At 39.7% G+C, this 22,181-nt stretch overlaps 1 protein-coding gene across 1 annotated transcript; it reads left to right on the plus strand.

Moving 5' to 3' along the window:
- Window positions 1–1,116: 1,116 nt before the first annotated feature.
- LOC132144269 (NXPE family member 3-like) lies at window positions 1,117–21,767 on the plus strand. The gene is made up of 9 exons (XM_059555048.1): window positions 1,117–1,530; window positions 1,617–1,895; window positions 1,978–2,152; window positions 12,545–12,936; window positions 13,156–13,571; window positions 13,663–13,733; window positions 16,273–16,476; window positions 16,902–17,245; window positions 21,452–21,767. The coding sequence occupies exons 1-9, from the start codon at window positions 1,117–1,119 to the stop codon at window positions 21,647–21,649; spliced, it is 2,493 nt and encodes an 830-aa protein (XP_059411031.1). The 3' UTR covers window positions 21,650–21,767.
- The last annotated feature ends 414 nt before the right edge of the window (window positions 21,768–22,181 follow it).

Here is a 22,181-nt window from a genome sequence, read left to right on the forward strand (position 1 = left end):
CGGAGTGCGCCTCAAGCCATGTTTCACGTACATGTACAAAAATCGGTACACACATGTAACACACCAATATCTACGAAAAAGTCTCTTGGTACGAAATCCGAATCCAAACAGGAAGTCAGTTATTTAGAATGTTCCCTGCAAAATTGGTGTTGTTTTTGGCATTTTCAGGGGTTGTACTTTAACGAACTCACGAACATGTACAAACATCGGTACACACATGTAACACACCAATATCTACAAAAAAGTCTCTTGGTACGAAATCCGAATCCAAACAGGAAGTCAGTTATTTAGAATGTTCTCTGCAAAATTGGTGTTGTTTTTGGCATTTTCAGGGGTTGTACATTAACGAACTCCTCCTAGAGATTTATTCAGATCAACATCAAACTTGGTCAGTGTAATCTAAAGGCCTTTGCAAAGTTAAAGTGGGAAGATCTTGAGATTTCGTTAAAGGGAGTGTCCATGGTGGCCTGACAAATTTCGATGTTTCGCCATGAAAAAGGAAGTTGCTGTAACTCAGACATACAATGTCCAATCTGCCCCAAACTTCGCATGTTAGATAAGACTTCTGCCCTTAACAGATCTACATGCCCATATTCAATGATAGTCATAGCGCCACCTGCTGGCAACAGGAAGTTTTATGCTGTGATATGATATTTTACGCTGAGACAAACTACTCCTAGAGATTTTTTGACATTAATGTATTTTTGTGGTCAGTCTAATCTAAAGGCCTGTGTAATGTAAAATTGTGGCAATCTTGAGTTTTTGTTAAAGAGCATGTCCATGGCAAAAATGACAAAATTTGATGTCTCGCCACAGCAAGAGAAGTTGTTTTAACTCAGGCATAAAATGTTTGATCTTCCCCAAACTTCACATGTTTGATAAGAGTGCAAAATTGGTGTTGTTTTTGGCATTTTAAGGGGTTGTACTTTAATGAACTCCTCCTAGAAATTTATTCAGATCAACATCAAACTTGGTCAGTTAAATCTAAAGGCCTTTGCGAAGTTAAATTGCGAAGATTTTGAGTTTTCGTTAAAGGGCGTGTCCGTGGCGGCCTGGCGAATTTCGATGATTCGCCATGAAAAATGAAGTTGCTATAACTCAGACATACAATTTCCAATGAGCGCCTGTCCCGTGCAGTTGCCGATTGATTCTGCTGGGCCGTCTCACGGCGGTCCCAGCGTGTCTTTCGGTGCGCCGCCCGAAGATCAGATGTTGATCGCTGCATCGGGGGATGGGTTATCGACCTCTGAGGATGAGGATTCGGCGGGGCTGCCCCCCTCGGGAGTTGTCGCTGCTGCCGAATCTGACTTGGAGATGTCGGCCATGCTTGCCTGGGCAGCCGTGAGTATCGGGCTGGAGGTGACTACACCGCCCAGTCCCGAGCCCTCGCGGCTGGATTATTGGTTTCTCAGCGATACGTGGTACGGGGGTACGTGGATGTTCCCCAGGTGGAGAGAGCGGTTGCGGTGCACCTGTGCCCACAAAACGCCGCCACTTGGAGGAATCGTCCACGTCTCCCGTCCAAGGCCTGTAAACTGTCGGCCGCGCTCGCTCCCAAGGCTTACAGTGCCGCGGGCCAAGCTGCCTCCGCCCTGCATGCCATGGCTGTCCTGCAGGTACACCAAGCCAAGGCGCTCAAAGCAATGCACGAGGGTGGTACCGACCCGGGGTTGATGCAGGAGCTGCACACGGCGACTGACTTTGCCTTACGGGTGACGAAGGTCACGGCGCGGTCCCTCTGGAAAGCGATGTCCACGCTGGTGGTCCAGGAGCGGCATCTCTGGCTGAACCTGGCTGAGATGAGGGACATGGACAAGGCCCGCTTTCTCGATGCTCCCATCTCCCAGGCAGGCCTGTTCAGCGACACTGTCGAGGACTTTGCCCAGCAGTTCTCGGCGGTGCAAAAGCAGACTGAGGCCATCCAACACATCTTGCCCCGATGTGTGCCTCCGGTTGCCACCATTCCGTCGCGGGCAGCGCCTCAGCCTCCTCGTCGCCATGGGCACCCCCCTGCGTCCTCCACACCAGCTCCGCCCCGTGCTGAGAGTTCTTCGAGGCCGGCGCGTCGAGCCCCGCGCAGGAGAGCAGCACCCCCCGTGTCACTCCCCGCTGCAAAGTCCTCAAGGAAGTCGACTAAGCGGCCCTGACACGGGCAACTCAGAGATGTGGGGAACTGCTCTTCAGGAGCTGGCGAAGACAGCGCCACTCCTTCCCTCGGAGGAGGGCCGGGTGGAAAATCTTTATGTTATGTAAGTTTATGTTTTTTTCTTTTCCGCCGCTGGTCAAACAGCCAGTGGCACCCACTTTTTCAAAAAAAGAGCAAATTCCCCTTCCTCCGAATTGCAAGGCTCGTGGATTGACAATAAGCGACGCACAGCCTCATCACTCTCACCCACGACGCCCCCTTTTGCCAGCGATCGAGAAGTCGCAGTTCGGAGACGCAACGCCTCTCCACGCGTCTCTGGCCAGTTCCTCCGGGAACACTGGGAGTGTGGCTGTGATGACTCAGGACGCAATGCCTTCTGGGCCTTCAGACACAACTCCCCATCGCTGCACCACTGCGGGTATGTCGACTGTCCCTTTGGTGCCACTTGTACGGAGTCTGGGAGCGTGGCTTTCGCTGCCCAACCCGTCACGCTGGCTCACTCGGCTACGCGATTCAGTTCGCCCGGCAACCTCCCAAGTTCAATGGCGTGCTCGAGACTTCGGTGGCAGTCCGGGACGCCTCTGTCTTGCGCGAGGAGATTGCTGTCCTGCTGGCGAAGGATGCAATCGAGCCGGTCCCTCCAGCTGAGATGAGGACAGGGTTTTACAGCCCTTACTTCATCGTGCCCAAGAAAAGCGGTGGCCTTCGACCTATCCTGGATCTGCGAGTCTTGAATCGGGCCCTGCACAAGCTCCCGTTCAGGATGTTGGCGCAGAAACGCATTATCAAATGCGTCCAGCCCCAGGATTGGTTTGGAGTGATCGACCTGAAAGACGTGTACTTTCATGTCTCGATCCTCCCTCGTCACAGACCGTTTCTGCGGTTTGCCTTCGAGGGTCAGGCGTGGCAGTACAAGGTCCTCCCCTTTGTGCTCTCCCTGTCCCCCCGTGTCTTCACGAAGGTCGCGGAGGGCGCACAACAGATGTCACAACAGATGCCTCCAACTCGGGCTGGGGCGCGACATGCAACGGGCAGGCAGCTTCGGGGTCCTGGACAGGACCTCGACTGCTTTGGCACATCAACTGTCTGGAGTTGCTGGCAGTGCATCTAGCTTTACGACAGTTTCGTCCGCTGTTGCTGGACAAGCACGTGTTGGTCCGCACGGACAACACTGTGGCTGTTTCGTACATCAACCGACAGGGTGGTCTACGATCACGTCGCATGTCTCAACTCGCCCGCCATCTCCTCCTCTGGAGTCAGACGTGGCTCAAGTCGCTGCGCGCTATCCACATCCCGGGGGAGCTCAATCGTGCAGCCGACGCGCTCTCACGACAGCTCACTTTCCCCGGGGAATGGCGACTCCATCCCCAGACGTTCCAGCTGATCTGGAGTGGATTCAGGGAAGCCCAGGTAGACCTGTTTGCTTCCCATGAGTCCTCCCACTGCCAGCTGTACTATTCCCTGTCCCAGGCCCCCCTGGGCACAGATGCACTGGCACACAGCTGGCCTCGGGCTTTACGCAAGTATGCGTTTCCCCCAGTGAGCCTGCTCGCACAGACACTGTGCAAGGTCAGGGAGGACGAGGAACAGGTCCTGTTGGTTGCGCCTTATTGGCCCACCCGGACCTGGTTTTCGGAACCCATGCTCCTCGTGACAGCCCCTCCCTGGTGCATCCCCCTGAGGAGAGACCTTCTCTCTCAGGGGCTTGGCACCATTTGGCACCCGCGTCCAGATCTCTGGAACCTCCACGTGTGGCTTCTGGATGGGACGCAGCAGACCTAAGTGATCTGCCCCCAGCGGTGGTAGATACTATCACTAAGGCTAGAGCCCCTTCTACGAGGCAGGCCTATGCTCTGAAGTGGAGTCTGTTCACAAATTGGTGTTCTTCTCACCGAGAAGAGGCCCGGAGATGCCCGGTCAGAGTCGTGCTTTCTTTCCTGCAAGAAAGGTTGGAGCGTGGGCTGTCACCCTCCACCCTGAAAGTGTATGTGGCTGCCAATGCAGCCCATCACGATGCAGTGGACGGCCGGTCCCTGGGGAGGCATGACCTGATCGTTAGGTTCCTGAGGGGTGCCAGAAGGTTACATCCTCCTAGGACACCCCTGATTCCCTCCTGGGACCTCTCTATTGTCCTGGCGGGACTTCAGAGGGGTCCCTTTGAGCCGCTGGATTCAGTCGAGCTTAAGTTCCTGTCTCTCAAGACAGCGCTCCTGATCGCGCTCACTTCCATCAAGAGGGTCGGGGACCTCCAAGCATTTTCGGTAAGTGAAGAATGCCTTGTGTTCGGGCCGGCCTACTATCACGTTGTCCTGAGACCCCGGCCTGGATACGTGCCCAAGGTTCCCACCACTCCCTTCCGAGACCAGGTGGTGAACCTGCAAGCGCTGACCCTTGAGGAGGCAGATCCAGCCTTGGCGTCGCTGTGTCCTGTAAGAGCGCTTCGCATATACGTGGACCGCAACCAGAGCTTTAGAAGCTCTGAGCAGCTCCTGGTCTGCTTTGGAGGTCAGCAGAAGGGGAAGGCTGTCTTTAAGCAGAGGTTGGCCCACTGGATAGTGGATGCCATCGCCTTGGCTTACCATTCCCAAGGCGAGCCGTGCCCCCTGGGGGTGAGGGCCCACTCCACACGGAGTGTGGCCTCCTCCTATGCACTCGCGCACGGCGCCTCTCTGGCAGACATCTGTCGAGCTGCGGGCTGGGCGACACCTAACACCTTTGCGAGGTTTTACAACCTCCGTGTGGAGCCAGTTTCTTCCCGTGTGTTGGGTAACAGGTAATTGGCGGGAAGGGCTGGCTGGGTGTCACGCTTGCTGCGCCATTCCCCCTAACACGGGGATGTGAGCGCCTTTCTTCTCCCAGTAGAGTTCCCCAGTTGGCGTACCCTGGTCGAGCATCCTCCAGCACCCACGGCAGTCAGACTTGGCGGAGCAGTCTGTCGCCAGGCCCAGTACTGGCGTTAGCATGCCCGGAGTTCCGGTCAGCCCCTGTACTGGGCTAGGTGTTCATATGGCTTGGTTCCCTATGGGTAATCCCATATGTGTATTCTTCCACGGTAAGGTTTCCCTCTTGGCAAACCCGTGTCTTCCCTTGACAGACCCGTTCTGTCAGTCTCTTCTGGCAGCCGTTCCATCCCTACTCCAAGGTAGGACCTGCCTCAGAGACCCCTTCCATATGTAGTACTGCCCCCTGGGTCAGTCCATATCGGTATATCCACATGTCACCTCCCTACAGGTAGGATGTGGTCTCCGTAGCGACCTTTTCCTAGGCTCGCTTCCCCAATTGTCTTGCCAGCTGAAAGAACAAATAGGGAAGATTTGAAGCAATCTTTCTCTGAGGGTTGAAATCCCTTCCATTAACTTTATGTGGGCGGAACAGCAGCGTGGCCTTCTCCAGCAGCAATGTACTCACCCTTTGGCCCCTTCGGTACCAAGGTCAGTGAATTTGCGCTGGGGCTTTGGGAAGGTTACGACCTTAAGCGTAGCTTTTGTGGCACGCCAGGACTTGTCAACAATTGCAGCGCCACAGGGTTGTGACGATGTTCAGGTTGTGGCGTTTTCCATAGGACCCCATATGTCGTTCGACATAACTCGTAGTGACCGACAGATAGGGAACGTCTCGGTTACGTACGTAACCCTCGTTCCCTGATGGAGGGAACGGAGACGTTATGTCCCCATGCCACAACCTTGAACCGTTCGCTGTTGCCGGGACATGTTCTCGGCTCCTCAGCGTAAAACCTAATGAGTGGATGCACCTGTTGCCCTATTTATACCCGTTGGCACGGGGAGTGGCTCAGGTGTGTTAATCCACTAGCCAATTTTCATTGGCGTTTTCTCTTAAATTCAGAGATGATTGGCCTCCCAAGTGAGACCCCATATGTCGTTCGACATAACGTTTCCGTTCCCTCCATCAGGGAACGAGGGTTATGTACGTAACCGAGACGTTCTGTTGTTTTCACCAAACGAGTCTTTCACACCTCCGCCAGGTATGACACATTATCCGCATTATTCTTTTATCATTATTCTTTTGTTTTTATTCCACCTTTATCAGCCTTTTTTGTGGAATTTCAGTGTTTACAAAGCAACAAAGCAGCGATCTTACTTCAGTCCCTGTATGCATTTAGCCCTTATTTATCAAAAGTCTTACTATAAAAATACAACACAACATTTTCTTAAGACCTTACGTGAATTATTGTGACAGAAATGCATTATGAAGAAGAAATGCAGCTGGTATTAGTAGCATTAGAGCTAACGTAAGCATCAAGCTACATCAGACAATTTATTAAATTATTAGTACACTTTTACTCAAAACTCAATTTAAACCCTGATCGAGTGTTTGTAATAACATCCTTTTGCGATCACGGGTGGAATTTGGTCATTTACTATTGTAAAAATATGCTATTTGTAGCCTTTTTCATCGCTGTACAAGTTAGCATTTCCGATGTACATTTTTTATATTTTTTATAAAATGCCCCAGATCTCAATAAAATCTCATACCAATCTTTTCTATCGTAATCACGGATTTATTATTCGGATATTTAGTGTGTACAGAGGTGTTTCAGTGTTGTTGTGATCAGATATGAACCAGGAAGTGTTCTCGAACCATGTGACATAATCGGACGCTGTCCGGCTTTGAGACTGTCAGATTGACAAGCCGAACGTCCAATCAGAGTCTGACTGGGTCACAGCTCGAGTACAGGGAAGCAAACACACAGAGACGGCACTGGGAGAGGCTATTTATCATCAGATTGCGTAAATCAGTGGAAAATGAATAGAAATGATGATTCTGTCTGAAAAAAATATGAAGTAAACATCAGTAAATATATCCATATATCTCTGCAGATATGCATCTTTGTTCTATAAATCCTTTTTGACGCTGTTCAGTAAGTCTATGTGAACACAGATAAACCCCTGCTGACGTGACTGAATATGAATGAGGGGAGAATTTCTATTCAAAATGTGGCATAATACGGATTTATTATTTTGCATTCCTGACATAAATTACTAAATAACTGTGTTGGGTTCCCCCCACACATCAGGATTTCTGATCGTAAATATTAAAGATGTTGAATATTTATGATTCACTATCGGGATGGCTCCAACATTCTTCCGATCAGGTTCGGACAGTCTTAACACACCTCACACCAACAGAAAACCTGATAAAATAAACTCTAGAACCTTCAAGATAATCGGGACATAGCTAGGATTGTCGGAAGAGTGGAAATAGGCCCAAAATCAGCCAGATTATCTTTTGGTGTGTACCCAGCATTACACACACACACACACACACACACACCACTTGGACCCAAAATAATCATTGACAAATTTCAAAAGGGTTTAAGCGAATTACAAGAGTGTTCACAGTGGGCCGTGTTTACATTAATCTCAAGTTATAAAAGCATAAAAGACGGGGTACAAGTAGAGTTAACCACTTACATGACTCCATTCATCTTCATGAGCATTTGAGTGTGTGGTTAAAAACTAGCCTAGAGCGCCATCTGCTGTTAAAAACTTGGCTCAGAATCGATTGAGTCAAATTCACAACTATACTTTACTATTATATATACACCACTTCCTCAATCCTCAGTACAACTATATAAGGAAAACCTGGAACGGCAAAGATGGCGGTTGCATACAAATGTCCCACCCTCCCGCTGGAAAGCCAATCATCTGCTTTTAACAGTGAAGCCGGGAAACATTTAAGCCTATCGTCTGGTTCCACTTACATATGCGCACAGTTGAGGAACCTTTAAGCATGCGTAGTAAAAGTATAACCTGTGGGGGAAAAGGCATTTTAAACCTTATTTTGAGGCAAAATCATCAACATTTTTTAGCGATTTTTATAATATTTTACTGCTGTTTCTATATATGCAGTTTTTATGTCCCTGTGACCAGTGAAAGTGCAGTTCTGACTCTATGCCCATTCATTTAGATAGGAGCCTGGTCTTGTTAGTCTGAAATAGCTGCCCGTAGGCATTGCCAAGATGGCGGGCAAGTGGCACGACTTGCCTGAAAAGACTTTGATATCACCCATTCACTGTGATTATAAAGCTTGGAAGAGCCAGGACATTTTTAAATAAAACTCTTTTGAAAACCCAGCCAGTATAACATTTACACATTTGACACTTTAACTGTCATTTTGCATTTCTGACAAACTGTTTTCCTAATTAATGTTGTTCAGTTGCTTTGACACAATCTTTTGTTTAAAGTGCTTTTTAAATAAAGGTGACTTGACTTGACTAAACATTCAGGAAATACTTGTAAAACAAGTATATAGTGCTATATTTATCTGTAAAATTAATTTTCAGAGCTGTACAAACATGTCCCTCACTCACAAGCTGACATTTAATAGGGGAACAACAGTCATGCCATCGGAGAAGAAATCAAATGCACCAGGTAATCATGAATTTATTGACATTTGCCATATTACGGGTCAAAATCGTTTCATGTTTTGAATGATTTTGTAGTTGATCATTTCCATGTATTATCAGTCTGCAGGTTAAGATCATGTGCATTACTACAGGCTTGTTTACTTTGGACTTTGTTCTGTTTGGTAAGTTTAATTGTCATTTAAAACTTTAATTGTCATTATTAAAAGCAGATGTTAAAGCAATAATCAAATAAATTTGCATTTTATGTCTGCCTAAAATAACAATAGCATTAATAAGAGCTTAATTTCTGTGTGGTGGCATTCAACTCAATTTGAATTCAGAAATATATATATATATTTAATTCTGATTGAATTCATAAATCTGAATTTAACCATCAACAACAAACAAATGCAGTATTTGAATGTGTAAAAATTTCTGTAATAGCTGTAATTGTGGTTTTAAACTAAATTAAGTTTTAGTTGGAATTAATGAAGTTGTACGTTTGATATACATTTGCACTTTTTGAAACATTTGAGATCTTTTTTTTCTCAGCTCTAAATTACATTGCACAGTTGGGTCTTTATCTGTAGGCTAAATACAGAGATTATTTCTGTTTAATACAAAGGCTTCACAGGTCTGCCAAACAGATGAAGCACAAGGGAATAGTGTAATGATTTTGACTAAATACTTTGCCCTAATTTATTTTCTTGTTTGACATTAAATGTGTGTGTAAAGCACAGTAAAACCCCCAGTGTTAAATTAGGTGTGTTCGACTTCACGCAGCATTGCGCAAACCGATCAGTCTGACTTGAAGCAGTCCATGCCGGTTAGAAATGTTGTTTGACTTTAGTCGTCGCCAACGCCACATGACTGTCACATCACATGTGGCATCAAAGTACCGCAAGCCGCCGCAGTTTCTCCAGAGCGACTGCAGAAGCGCTGATGACGGCACAGCTGCTTCACGATTAGCCAGATCCACCACATGAAAACTATCACGTGTTTTTCGGGATAGACGAACCTTTTCAGTTCCAATAATAGCAACAAATCTGTGTTTTTAGAACGGTAAAAACGATGGTAACTTACTCTATGAACTGGTTCTTTTGGGCATAATTAAATATAATCATTTACAATCTTCTATTATTGCGTCCTGTTAGTGTATAACAATACTGAAGTGCATATGTATCTGCCAGTATAAAGTATAACTAGCATCTAGCTGCTATTTGCACTTAGCCTGTTGTAAAGAACTGCTACTTTTACATGGTAAATAAAATATATCACGATTTTCACTGTATATTTTTTCTGTAAATAGCATCTAGAGCTACTTGCACTTAGCCTACTGTAAATAGGATCTATCGCTAAGAAAGTATGTTGCTTCCACTTAGTGTAAATAACCACTGCCGTATTTTTCTTACTCTATTGGCAGATCATTTTTAAGATAAGAAAATTGCACTTAAAGTATAATTATTAATATCATTATATATATATATATATATATATATATATATATATATATATATATATATTTATTTATTTTTTTTGCCCATGAGATACCATAAAATGATTAGCTATTAGTTCATTAATCTAACGTTCTGCCAGTTTTCACATGTGATATTATAACACTGAGAAGAATTATATTTGTATTGAGTCTGAAGTATGCAGACGGCTTTTTGGCAGGAGCTGTTGCCATGGTGAATCGTAATATCTGCGCTCCATTGATAATGGCTTTTTATAGTTGTGGTGCACGCGCTTAACTCAGAGTCATTCAATTTAGAGTTGAATAAACCAACTCATTTCAGCTGTTCTTTAACCGAAAACTCAGAGTTTCCCATCTCAGGATAAGTCAACTCAGAGTTCAAGTTTAAACTCAGAGTTGGTTGAACCTCCTTAGTGAATTAGGTCCTTGGTGGCCAAAGAGTGCAAAAAACAAAAACAAATAATAAAACGTGTGTGGATGTGTAAAGTCCAGGGGTCAGAAAGTAGAAGTCCTGCCATATCTTTGTTCCACCCATGAACTCAGCAGCTGATTTCACCAGAGGAGGAACCAAGTCATTCCTTTCAAGACACAAGCGGGTCAAGTGAAATCTCAAGTATTCAAAGTGTTAAAATTAATGAGATAATTAAGTGACTAATTGAATTATGATTGTGCATTAGTGATGAACACCTGCTGTTATTGAGAATTACAGAGGATCGGATGCTGATGTTTTATTGGTTAAAATTATGCCACCATCACGGAGATCAGTGTTTGCTTCAGTTGGGCTCTTGACCCTTTTGTTAACTCAAAGTAATTTGCTTTTAAACACTTGGTGACGTCAAACAAAACAGTAACATTATCATCTAAATCTCTGTAATTCTCAATAAGATCTTTTGATCTCTGATCTCTGATCTGATAGAAATAAAGTCAGTCTGGTTAGTAATGAGTGAAGTTGGTAAAGCTGTTTGTTGATTTTTTTAAATCTTCAGTTGATTTCATCTAAAGCTGTGGCTGAAGTCAGTTGTAGTTCTTGTGTTTGTCTTGTTTCTTTTTTCTTCAGTGATTCTACTCGTTAACAGCAGCTGTTGATCAGTGTCTGAATTCACTCATTAGTTTTAATTATCTCTGTCAGGTGGACTATATTAGTAAACACATGTAGGGAATAGTGAATGAGGGTGTAGGGTGTGATTTGAAACACAGCCGCTGAGTGTCAACTTTGAATGTTGTTAGTTTACGATGTATAGCAGCAGGCTACCTTCTCGAAAATGATGAATATTACCCAGAATGTACTGTTTTAAAGAAAAACAGTATGTTACTGTCAAAATTTGGCCATTTTTTACAGCGATTTTTAACAGTGTAGCTTTCCTAAATTGTAATGCTAGACTACAACATATATTTTGACCAATATCTTATTGCTTAACTTCCGCTTCTGACACTTTTTTTTGTTTAGATCGAGGTAAGATAAGTCAACATTTATTATTTTCTTTTCTAACTGGTAACGAATTCTAACTTTTAAAAATTGTAACATTAAAAAACTGTATCTGTAAGGATACTTTTTGTTTTAAAATATGGTAAGTCGAGATTTTTTATTTTTTTTTATAACTGGTAACAAACTCTAAATAGTTTTTAAATTGTAATGTTACAAGATTTTGACTCTCACATACTGTTTAACGAATGTATCTGATATTTTTTTCTTTGTTTGTTTTAGATATATAACCAGCGTAGTTTTATTTTTATTTAATTTATACTGCATACTGTACTCTCTCTCCCAAGATAAAGAATAATAACGCGCATTCGGTCAGATACAACATTTAACACAGATTTAGCTTTTTTTTTACAGATTTTTATTTTATTTTTGTAAATATACATACATTTCTAAGTATTTTAAGAATACAGAAGAAACACTGAATAAAAAATACATTATTTTTTCTGTATTAAAATGTGAATTACTGTATTACTGTAATGTATTGTTAATGTCATAATACTTAAAATAACAGCCAATTTGTTATTTTACAGATACTGTAGGTAATTTTTCTGAGTTTTGACTACAATTTAAAATAATAGAAAATAACAATATACATATATATATATATATATATATATATATATTTACAGTGAGTGTATCTTTTTGCTAAATCTTTTGAAAATATAAGATTCTTTTCAGGTCATACCACATAATATTAGAATATTACTCCTTTGTCTCAAAATACTTAAAAAAAATTGTAATTTGGCAGTTTATTACCCCTTTACTGCCCACATTTAGCATATTATTCCTGAGTTTCTGAGTAGGTACACTATAATTACAAAATATTTATGCTGTAAATTCTGTTTACCTACACAATATGTTGCGGTTGCAATCTAAAGTGTTACCATAGATGACATGTTTGACATGCAAATTTAACGTGCTGTTTGTTTTTGACTTGTGAAAAATACACTTTTTATTCACTGTTTGTGCATGATTACGCCAAATTCCTACAGATCTATTTAACTTTTCTATTATTATCCGAAAAAGATCTGTGTCTACAATGAACATTAAACATTTGCACATATAAATAAAAAGAATTTGGTGTAAATGATATCATTGTTCTCTCTCAGGCTCTATGGGCATTGAATGATGGGATCCACATCAAAAAGTTTCAGCCCCCCAGACCTAAACCAGTTCCTCGCAATAACAGTTCATCCATAATATCTGCGTTTGACATGGGAATCAGTGATGAGGAGTGGGAAAGACTACAGAAGGCAATTGACTGGCCTTTTCCAGATCAAGAAATCACTTATCTGAATCAGAGCACAAGTCCTGTTCACTCAACTTTCTCTATTGTGGGACTCAAAGAGAGTTACAAAGTGGGAGAAAAGATATCTGTTATTATCACAGCCAGAGACCACAACAAGGACCTGAAAAGATATGGAGGAGATTTTTTCAAAGCAAAACTTTTCAATGCAGAGCTAAAGGTGTGTTTGTTTTATAATCTTAATTTTTTTTAACACATTTAAGAAAATAAATAAAATCAATATACAGGCATTTTTCATGTTAAGTGTAAACCAACAATCGTTGTAAGGATTATTACAAATTATTACATATTATGTTTAGGTTTAGAAGCTTTAAAATGTACTTTACCAACAGACATTAGTTTTCTGCACTACATTTATTATTTTCCATTTATCTTAAAGGCAAGTGTGTACGGGGAGGTTGTGGATCATCGTAACGGGACTTACTCTGTTGCTCTTCTACTGCCGTGGGAAGGTCAGGCACAAGTTTTTGTACGTCTAGAGCACTCCAGTGAGGTTGTGCAGTTTCTTAAAAAATACATGGAGTCTTCATTCCCACGCACCCACTTCAATGGATACTTTGAAGGACCAGGACCAAATAAAAACAGGACCCGTGAAGTAGTAGAATGTTATCTTAAGTGGGGTGCAGATGGAAATTGGAGGAAAGGCGACTGCTGCTGTGAGTATAAGGATATAAAAACAGGAACGGTCTGGCAGTGTGAGAGGCCGAAGAAACTTGACTGTGACAAACTGGTTCGTCACGCAGGCGGACGAATGGAAAGCCCATTAAATCTTTTTGAGCAGCAGCTTTTTACACAGTAATGATTCAAAGTGAATTTCAGAATAATTTTATAATTATAAATCAAACAAACAAAAAAGTGTAAAAAAAAAATCTCTCTCTCTCTACAGACAATTAACAAATATTGCTATTAATGGAGACAAAAAAATCATAAATGTCTTTCCCAGCACTGCACCCATTGGTAAGTTTACATAATGATCTCTGTGCATTTTGACCATGTAATTTCCCGTTGGGGGGGGGGGGGTGAAATAATTGCTCTTTTTTTGACAGAAAAACAGATTTTTTTTTCATTTATTGCAATAGGTCAGTTTAGACAGAAAGGAAACAAAATGATATAGAGAAGCGAATGTGATTGAGAAAGATCCTTGAGATGGGCCCTACAAATTTCAGCACACTCGAAAAAATGCTGGGTTAAATAGAAAAAGGGGGAAACCCAGCGGCAGAGTTATAAAGTCCAGGGGTCATTAAGTAAAGTCCTGCCACATGTTTATTCCACCCATGAACTTAGCTAATTTGACAAGAGAAGGAATCAAGTCATTCCTTTCAAGTCACAAGCAAGTCTCAAGTCAAATCCAAAGCCCTCGAAAAGTTAAAGTTAATGAGATAATTAAGTGACTAATTAAATGACAATTGAGCATTAGTGACGAACACCTCTCTCTCTCTATTTATATGAAATACCTTTCAAGCACTAGCCAACATATATTTTTTTCTTTTAGATGTCTAGGATTTGCACTGACAATTCTGTGAATCTACAGCATGTAAACAACTTTTTGATTAAGTGTAGTATAAATGTTTTCTGAAAACCTTACAGAAAACAATTAGAAACAAATTACTTTTTTAGGACACTAAGCAAACCATGACCACAATTATGGTGGCATCTTGTGTGTGTTCATAAAAATATATCTAATGCTGTGGCTGAAGTCAGTTGTAGTTCTTGCGTTTCTCTTTTCTTCAGTGATGTTGATTGTTAACAGCAGATGTTCATCACTAATGGTCAGTCATCATTTAATTTGTATCCCAATAGCTTTAACTCTTTGAGGGCTTGGGATTAGTGATGGGAAGTTCAATACTTTTCCACAAACCGGTTCTTTTGGACGGTTCGATACAATAAACCAGTTGAAAATACCAGTTCACTGGTACTTTTACGCTAGACGCTTGGCGATGACATAATGGCGTCAAGTCTATCAAACATTCAAATATATGAAAAGTCAGTAATCATAACTTTAGTCAGTTAAAAACCTCAAAATCATGAAAAGTTTACTATTAAGTTTTGCAACAACGCACCCAAATACAGTAACAGCAATAAAGTGCATACAAGGATTTAAGTCTTGAGGATATAAAGTAAATAAATTACGTGTCATCAGCGCCGAAACCATGATCCACTTACTATACATCTTACACTTACTATATACCATTGCGATTTATTTGTTATTAAATGAACTTACATTTCGCCAGATTGCCCTTCATTCAAGCCCTCTGTTTACCCGCGCTCATAACATTAGCACAGAATCAGTTCAGAATCAATCATCAATGAACCAGTTTGGTTCAGACGTGCTGTGAGTCAGTCAGCTTCACGCTGAATCACACATGTGCAGTATCATCAGCTCCTCGGTTCTCAAATCGGATGCGTCCGAAAGAAACAGTTTTCGGTTTAGTGTACAGTACTGATGTTCAGAAAACAGATGCAACCGGTTCTTGACTCGAGAACGAGAACCGCTCTAACCGGCACATGCTGCAGTTCAGTATCATCAGCTGATTAGACCTACCTGAGTAGACCTTATAGACCTTATGTATAACTGGTTTACGATAAACTTGTGCTCACAATGTTTTTGGGATTGAAGAACTTTGACGACCATTGACCTTTGACAATGTTGATGGTTCTGGGCTTAATGATGTAATATGAGTCGATCAGGCACATCCAACTCTCAAATTCAGATCACTATTATTAGTTTAATCAGAGGCTTGGCTCCTGCGTGAGCTCTCAACCAATGCTTCACTGGTGATCCACAAGGACTGCCTCCCTCATTTCCATGTTGCACACGGAAAAGTAAAAAGAAATAAATTAATAAATAAATAAATCTGGAAATAAATAGACATGGGATTAAATAAATAAATACATATAATAAATAGATAAATAAATGCATGAATAAATACATTTTAAAATAACTAATAAATTAAAATAATGAATAAATTCATTAAATATAAAAATGAATAAAAGTATAAGTAAATACATGTTAAAAAGAATAAAAATAAATGTAAAATAAACAGAGGAAAAAATAACTGAAAATATAATTCAGGATTACATTTGATTTCAAATTAACTATTTTTGTTTTTATCACATCATTTATTTAATGTTTTCATTTTATTACATTTATTTATTTATCTATCTAAATATTTATTTATTTATTTTAAATTTCTGCATACCCCTTTCATACTCCTCTGCTGAAATCAGATGCTGAGTTCATGGGTGGGGTAAACATATGGCAGATCTTTTACTTTCTGACCATGGACTTTATTCCTGTGCCAGCCGCTGAGTTTGCCCCTTTTTAACCCAGTGCTGATGTATATTACATTTCTCTTCTTTGCTTTTTTCCAAAAATTGAATGATCAAAACATACACAGACGACATATAGGAGGATGGATATCAACTGAAATCCAATGTAGTTTATAAAGAATTCACGTAGCTACAAAACCTTTATGTGCAAATTTCTTTGCTTTAGGCACAATGGAGAAATGCAGGTCTGGCATGTCAACACCGGTTCCTGCAGGGTTTTATTTGAAAGATGTCTGGAAGTCTTTTGTATGCAACACTCGACAGTTCAGTCCTGCACAAATGGCAAACTGTCTTAAAAACATGATTGTCTATTTGATGGGAGACTCAACCACAAGGCAGTGGTTCGAGTTCTTAGAAAGAAACGTGCCAGGCAAGTGTGGCTCAGTTTTCAATGTTCAATTAAAGAATCAATAGCAAGAATGTTTAATATAAATGAAACAATGCAATGACTTACAGAAGCCCTGCAAAGGATATGGCGCACGTAATGTAAATATGTATTTATTGGCCATAGATGAAAATATCAAAAACTGGTGCATTGTTCAGGCAAACTTGCAAAATGTTGTTACAAATATGATTTATAAAGGGGAAGTCAGTTCTGAAAAAAAAGCTTGTCTTGTTTGCAGATGCTACTTGGTTTAATAGTTTCCATCTAATGCAATCAAATTGAGAACTGAATATATATCAGTGCAGGGAGAGTTCGACCAAAAATAAAAATTTGGTGATCATCTACTTACACACTTATTGTTCAAAAGTTCAAGCTATGGATATAATATTTATTTCACATATCTTGATTAGGCATAAAAAGAATGAACCTCCACTCTCATCCTAGAGGTGGCCCACTGATGGCTGTGGAGCTGAAAAATAATATCATTGTTCACTGGAGCATGCATGGTGTTCCTTTGAGACTTGGTGTAGTTATGCCTATCATTGACCTACATTACATCAGCAATGATATTGATGAAATAGCTGGTGGACCTCATGCAGTCGTGGTCTTCACATACTGTTCTCACCTGGTCTTTCACCCGATAATATTTTACATATATGAAGTGGCCAAAATCCGCCAGTCTGTTGTTGCACTGCTGAGTCGTGCTCCAGTGACCACCGTCATCATCAAGTCTGGAAACACTGCAGGACTAAAGGTACACTTGCTCACTTTCCAATCCTAAAAAATCTCTTTGAAATGTTGTGGTTAGTATGGTATTTGTTGTACATTAAATTCTACAGTTTGAGGAAACAGGAAAGAGGTGTCAGTCAATAAATGAGAAAAAAGTAACTTGAGTTACTTAATAAAATAAAAAAACAATCTTGAATGTAATGCATTACTTTACTATAGTAAACTATAGGTAATTGACTCGTATGACTCAGTTTACTTGTAATGTGTTAACCCCAACACTGAAAGTCTAGAAACACTGGGGCTCAAAGATGTGTGCTTTGTTGAGACTTTAGCAGTGAATCAAGTTGCACACAATGTCCACTTTGTTGTTTGTTTTTTTTTTTTTTTTTTTTTCTTGTTGTTGTTGTATGTTTGATCTGCTCTCCTGATTGCTTATAATACATTTCTTCTAAGAGAAACTTAACTTAAAATCATGGGTTTAACTCCCAGTGAAGTTACCATGCTTGAACTGATATAATTTTAAGGCTTGGATGACAGATGAACAGTTCCTTTATCTCCATTACACTGTAAAAAGTGATTCTCTATATTTATTCAATAAAATTGTGTCAAAAATTTACAAGCAATATTTTTAATTAAATTTAACACATTTTAATTAAGTAGAATTAACCATTCAAAATGAGTAGAATAACATGAAAAATTAAGTAAAATTTACACAAAAATATTGATTTCATTGGACAAAAAAAAAAAAAAAAAAAAAAAAACACTATGCTAAAGAATACTATGTTATACATGTCAGGCCAGTAGTTGGCGATCATGAAACACCCTTCGAAAACATTATATACATCACATGACGTCAACCTTTTTACAAATTCACATTTTTGTTGCTTAAATAGATATGATAAAGGCAGCATGTTCGAAAGGTTGTAAGGCCCCCAAAACAGAGTTATTGAAAACACCTAAAGTTAACGAACAGAATTACTGAAGGAAAAAAATAAATAATTAACATTGTAGTGGTCAGACTCTTGACCCTTAAAATTTTAAACAGATTTTATTTTGTTGCTATGATACAGCAGCTAGACAAGCCAAGAAGGAAATGCGACCAGGTGGTGTTATTTGTTTTTGCATCATCATTTGAACCAAGTACTCCTTGGTTCAAATGATGAGCGCGGCGACGTCACGTATGTACGTCACGTATGTACGTCATGTATGTACGTCACGTATGTACGTCACGTATGTACGTGACGTGTGTTTACCGCACATGCAGAGTAACGTATATGTATTTACCGTAAATACAATTGTGCGCTGTACTGACTGTCATTAATGCACATGTCCAGGTTCATTCACCTCCGGATGTTCGTAAGGTATGGTGGATATGAGATATTACTTTTGTTTTCTTAAAAATTTGCGTTTAAAATAGCTTTTAATTGTAATAATGCTTTGGTCATAATCATAGAGAGTGCCATTGCAAATGTGTGCGATTTCAAACACTTATGACATGTTTTATTACATAGTATTCGAATGCTGGTCTTTCAAAGTCTTATTTCACCTTAAATGAACCATTAAATATGTTTTAAAATAGAGCAGAAATACTTTATTAATGTAAGTAATGCCATTGATGGTTGCATGCATTGCAAAAAAAATATCATATTTGTAATCTTTTTCATTGAAATTATTAAAGATTAATAGATACTGTAACGCATGTATTGTTCATTGTTAGTTCATGTTAATTAATACATTAACTAGTGTTTACCAAAGACACCTTTTTGTAAAGTGTTACCTCTTAAATTGACCTTCATATATCTTAATATGACTTTTTGGGGATATTGTCAGTGAGAAGAAATTCAGAGAAGAGACTCACTTCATGTGGCTAGAGTACTGTAATTATCTGTTTTTCTTTCTCTGACAGACTGTATAGCCCTCAACTGTAAAATTTTCAAATTGACAAAAACTTCAAACTTTCAGGCCATGCTTTCTCAAGCCAAGCCAAACTAAATTTTGGCTTGACAAAATCTATTAATTTAGTTGATGTTAATGCTGGTAAAGTAAATCTCTTAGGTAGTTTACAGATAAAGCAAATAACACTTTTTCTAACACCATGCTATAATATATTTAAAAATACATTTAAAATATTTTCCTTGTATGGCTCTTCTGCCTTTCTTCAAAATGATTTAATATTGCTTTAGTATTGTTTGTTATTTTATATAAATTAGGTGTCGTGAACTGGAGTGCATTGTCTGAACAATACAACCAGAGTGTCCGGGCGTCATGTTCTCTGACCCAGTGCCTCCGGTGCAGTGAGATATTTAAAGACTGTCCACCTGGCTGTGTGAGGAGTCGCAGGAGGAGAGTCCTGTGTGGGTTAGATTCATTCAAAGAAGTTGAGGGCTACTGCTTGACTTATTGTTTTATCAGTGATGGAGGTGAATTTCAGATATTTTTCTTGTGTCATGTCTATAGTCTTAATCTATATTTGTATATACAATTATATTTTCTGTTTTGTTCTTTGAAATAAATAAAAAAATATCTCTGTCATCAGTTTTTTTTTTATTTGGAGGCACCTTGCATAAAATGGGATATAGACACTGAAAATATACTGTATGTAGTCAACTGAACTTAAAACTACTTTAATGGCTTAAATGTTTCACATGCAGAATTGCCAAAGCAAAAGAAAAATGTCCAATTTTCTAGTTAAAAAATAGATAAACAAGAACCTTAGCAAAGGAAAGATTAAAATAAGAAAGGCAGTGGCTATTTACACTTAGAGCAAATGGCTATAGATTCTATTTATACTATGTTAAAATAGCAGGATTTTCTGCTATTTATATTACTTATTGCAAATAGTGGCAATTATTTGCACCTCAGTATTGTAGTATATTATAAAACAGTATGCAATAATGACTGAGTGTAAATTATAATTTTAATTCATATTATTAAATGGATGCCAGCATATTAGGACAATAAAGCCCTCCCTTAAAACTGTTTGATTATTTCCTTCGTTTTTATTTAAAATAAAGGCTTTTCTGATGTGATTTGAAATTTGAAAAGGTAGGGGAAAAAAGGTAGATTCGGACCTGATCGATTGCATCATATTGTGAACAACAAGTTTTACCATCTGCATTATTAGAGCCGACGACTGTACTTTATCTGTTGTAATTTTGACTAGCTCAATAAGAAATATAAGGTGCCATTGAAGTGTAATATTACAATATACACAGTGAAGTAAAGTGCAACAGAATGTTAATAAATTGTAAGATACTACACAGATATTACAGAATAAACTTTAATTCCGTATAATTTTACCTCAAATGAAACATGGTTAAACACGGTTGTTTTCCCCGTCTTTTTTACACCTTAATGTTCTTTAATACTTTAACATTTTAGTAGAGTTTTCTTTTAAGTATGCGCATCGTTGTAATGCACGCACGACGCGAAAACATCTAACGTCACTACGCAATGCAAATTACAAGCGCATGCGCGATAAACACATACGTGACGTACATACATGACGTCACCGCGCTACAGTCTACATCGAAGGGTGTCTCATTTGAACACGGTTTCTGAGTTGGGTGTGTCTTATCAATGATAGGTGTCCTGTGTTTGTACAATATAAGTCTTGGTGTTTTCAGCATTATCTGAGAAATTCTTAGAAGCACCTCTGATCAAAACCTTGTTTAAAAGTAAAAAAAATTCATTTAGGCACACAGACACCAAGAATCTGCCTAAGAACGAATCATGAATCACGAATCGAATAATATGTCTTCAATAACTCTGTTTTGGGGGCCTTAAGACACAACCTTTTGAACATGCTGCCTTTATCATATTTATGTAAGCAACAAAAATGTGAATTTGTAAAAAGGTTGATGTCGTGCATGTATATAATGTTTTCAAAGGGTGTTTCATGATCGCCAACTACTGGCTTGGCATGCATAACATAGTATTCTTTAGCATAGGTTTTTTTTGTTTTTTGTCCAATGAAATCAATATTTTTGTGTAAATTTTACATGTTTTTCTACTCATTTTATATGATTATTTATACTTAATTAAAATGTGTTAAATTTAATTAATAATATTGCTTGTAAATTTTTGACACAATTTTATTGAATAAATATAGAGAATCACTTTTTACAGTGTAGTTTACCTTCTTTCTTTCCATGCAAGAAAAGGTATTTTATTGTTTGTGCAAGCACACTTTTCAATAAAACGTTTCTGATTCTGTTCTGTGTTTTTCCAGAATATTTATCAAAGTGATTGGTACATGTTGCAATTGAACACAGTGATGCAGGAGATGTTCAGAGACATTGATGGAGTCATCCTCTTGGATGTCTGGCAGATGACTTCCTGTCACTATCTACTTGAAAATATTCACCCAGGACCAGTTGTCATTGCTAATGAAATCGACATGTTGCTGTCATATATCTATCCTTCCTGAGGCCTGTTCAAGTTGATTTGATTCCATGAAGGAAATGGGAAACCTACCTGGTCGGGGGAAGACTAATCAAGTTGTTCCTTAACCGGATTTCCTCTAACACTGACCTGAGGAAAAGATCTCTTGGTTATCAGTTTTGTTTGTACAGTGTAACTCTAAACATATTGCTGTTCACTGTAGATAAAAAAATAAAAAATAAAATAAAAAACACAGTCATTGACTGTTAGCTACAGCTGCCAAACAAAAACCCTAAAATTAATGCAAAATATTCTAATTTAAATAAAGTGTAAAAAACTTTAATTTTCCTTTGTTTTAAAAACAGATTTTCCTTTTTTTATACTAGTGATGTGTCATTCTTGAACGATTCGTTCATTTTGAACGAATGTTTAACGTGACTCGGGAAGAACGAGTCATCTCGGGGAGTGATTCGTTCAGTCGCGCATGCACATTATTCTATAGGTTCTGTTCTAGTAGTAGTGATTCACCTATCAGTCAATGCAGTCTTGAGCCGGAAAGAGAATTGATTAGTTCATAG

This window comes from Carassius carassius, chromosome 7, assembly GCF_963082965.1.
Source record: "Carassius carassius chromosome 7, fCarCar2.1, whole genome shotgun sequence".
Classification (NCBI taxonomy): Eukaryota; Metazoa; Chordata; class Actinopteri; order Cypriniformes; family Cyprinidae; genus Carassius; species Carassius carassius.

What these genes read in the sequence shown, in the direction of transcription:
- LOC132144269 (XM_059555048.1), top strand. Translation starts at nt 1,117, where the DNA reads ATGAGCGCCTGTCCCGTGCAGTTGCCGATTGATTCTGCTGGGCCGTCT. An exon ending in ACGTCTCCCGTCCAAGGCCT is followed by an intron (nt 1,531 to 1,616) that starts GTAAACTGTCGG and finishes GCTGTCCTGCAG; the next exon opens with GTACACCAAGCCAAGGCGCT. An exon ending in CTTAGAAAGAAACGTGCCAG is followed by an intron (nt 16,477 to 16,901) that starts GCAAGTGTGGCT and finishes TATCTTGATTAG; the next exon opens with GCATAAAAAGAATGAACCTC.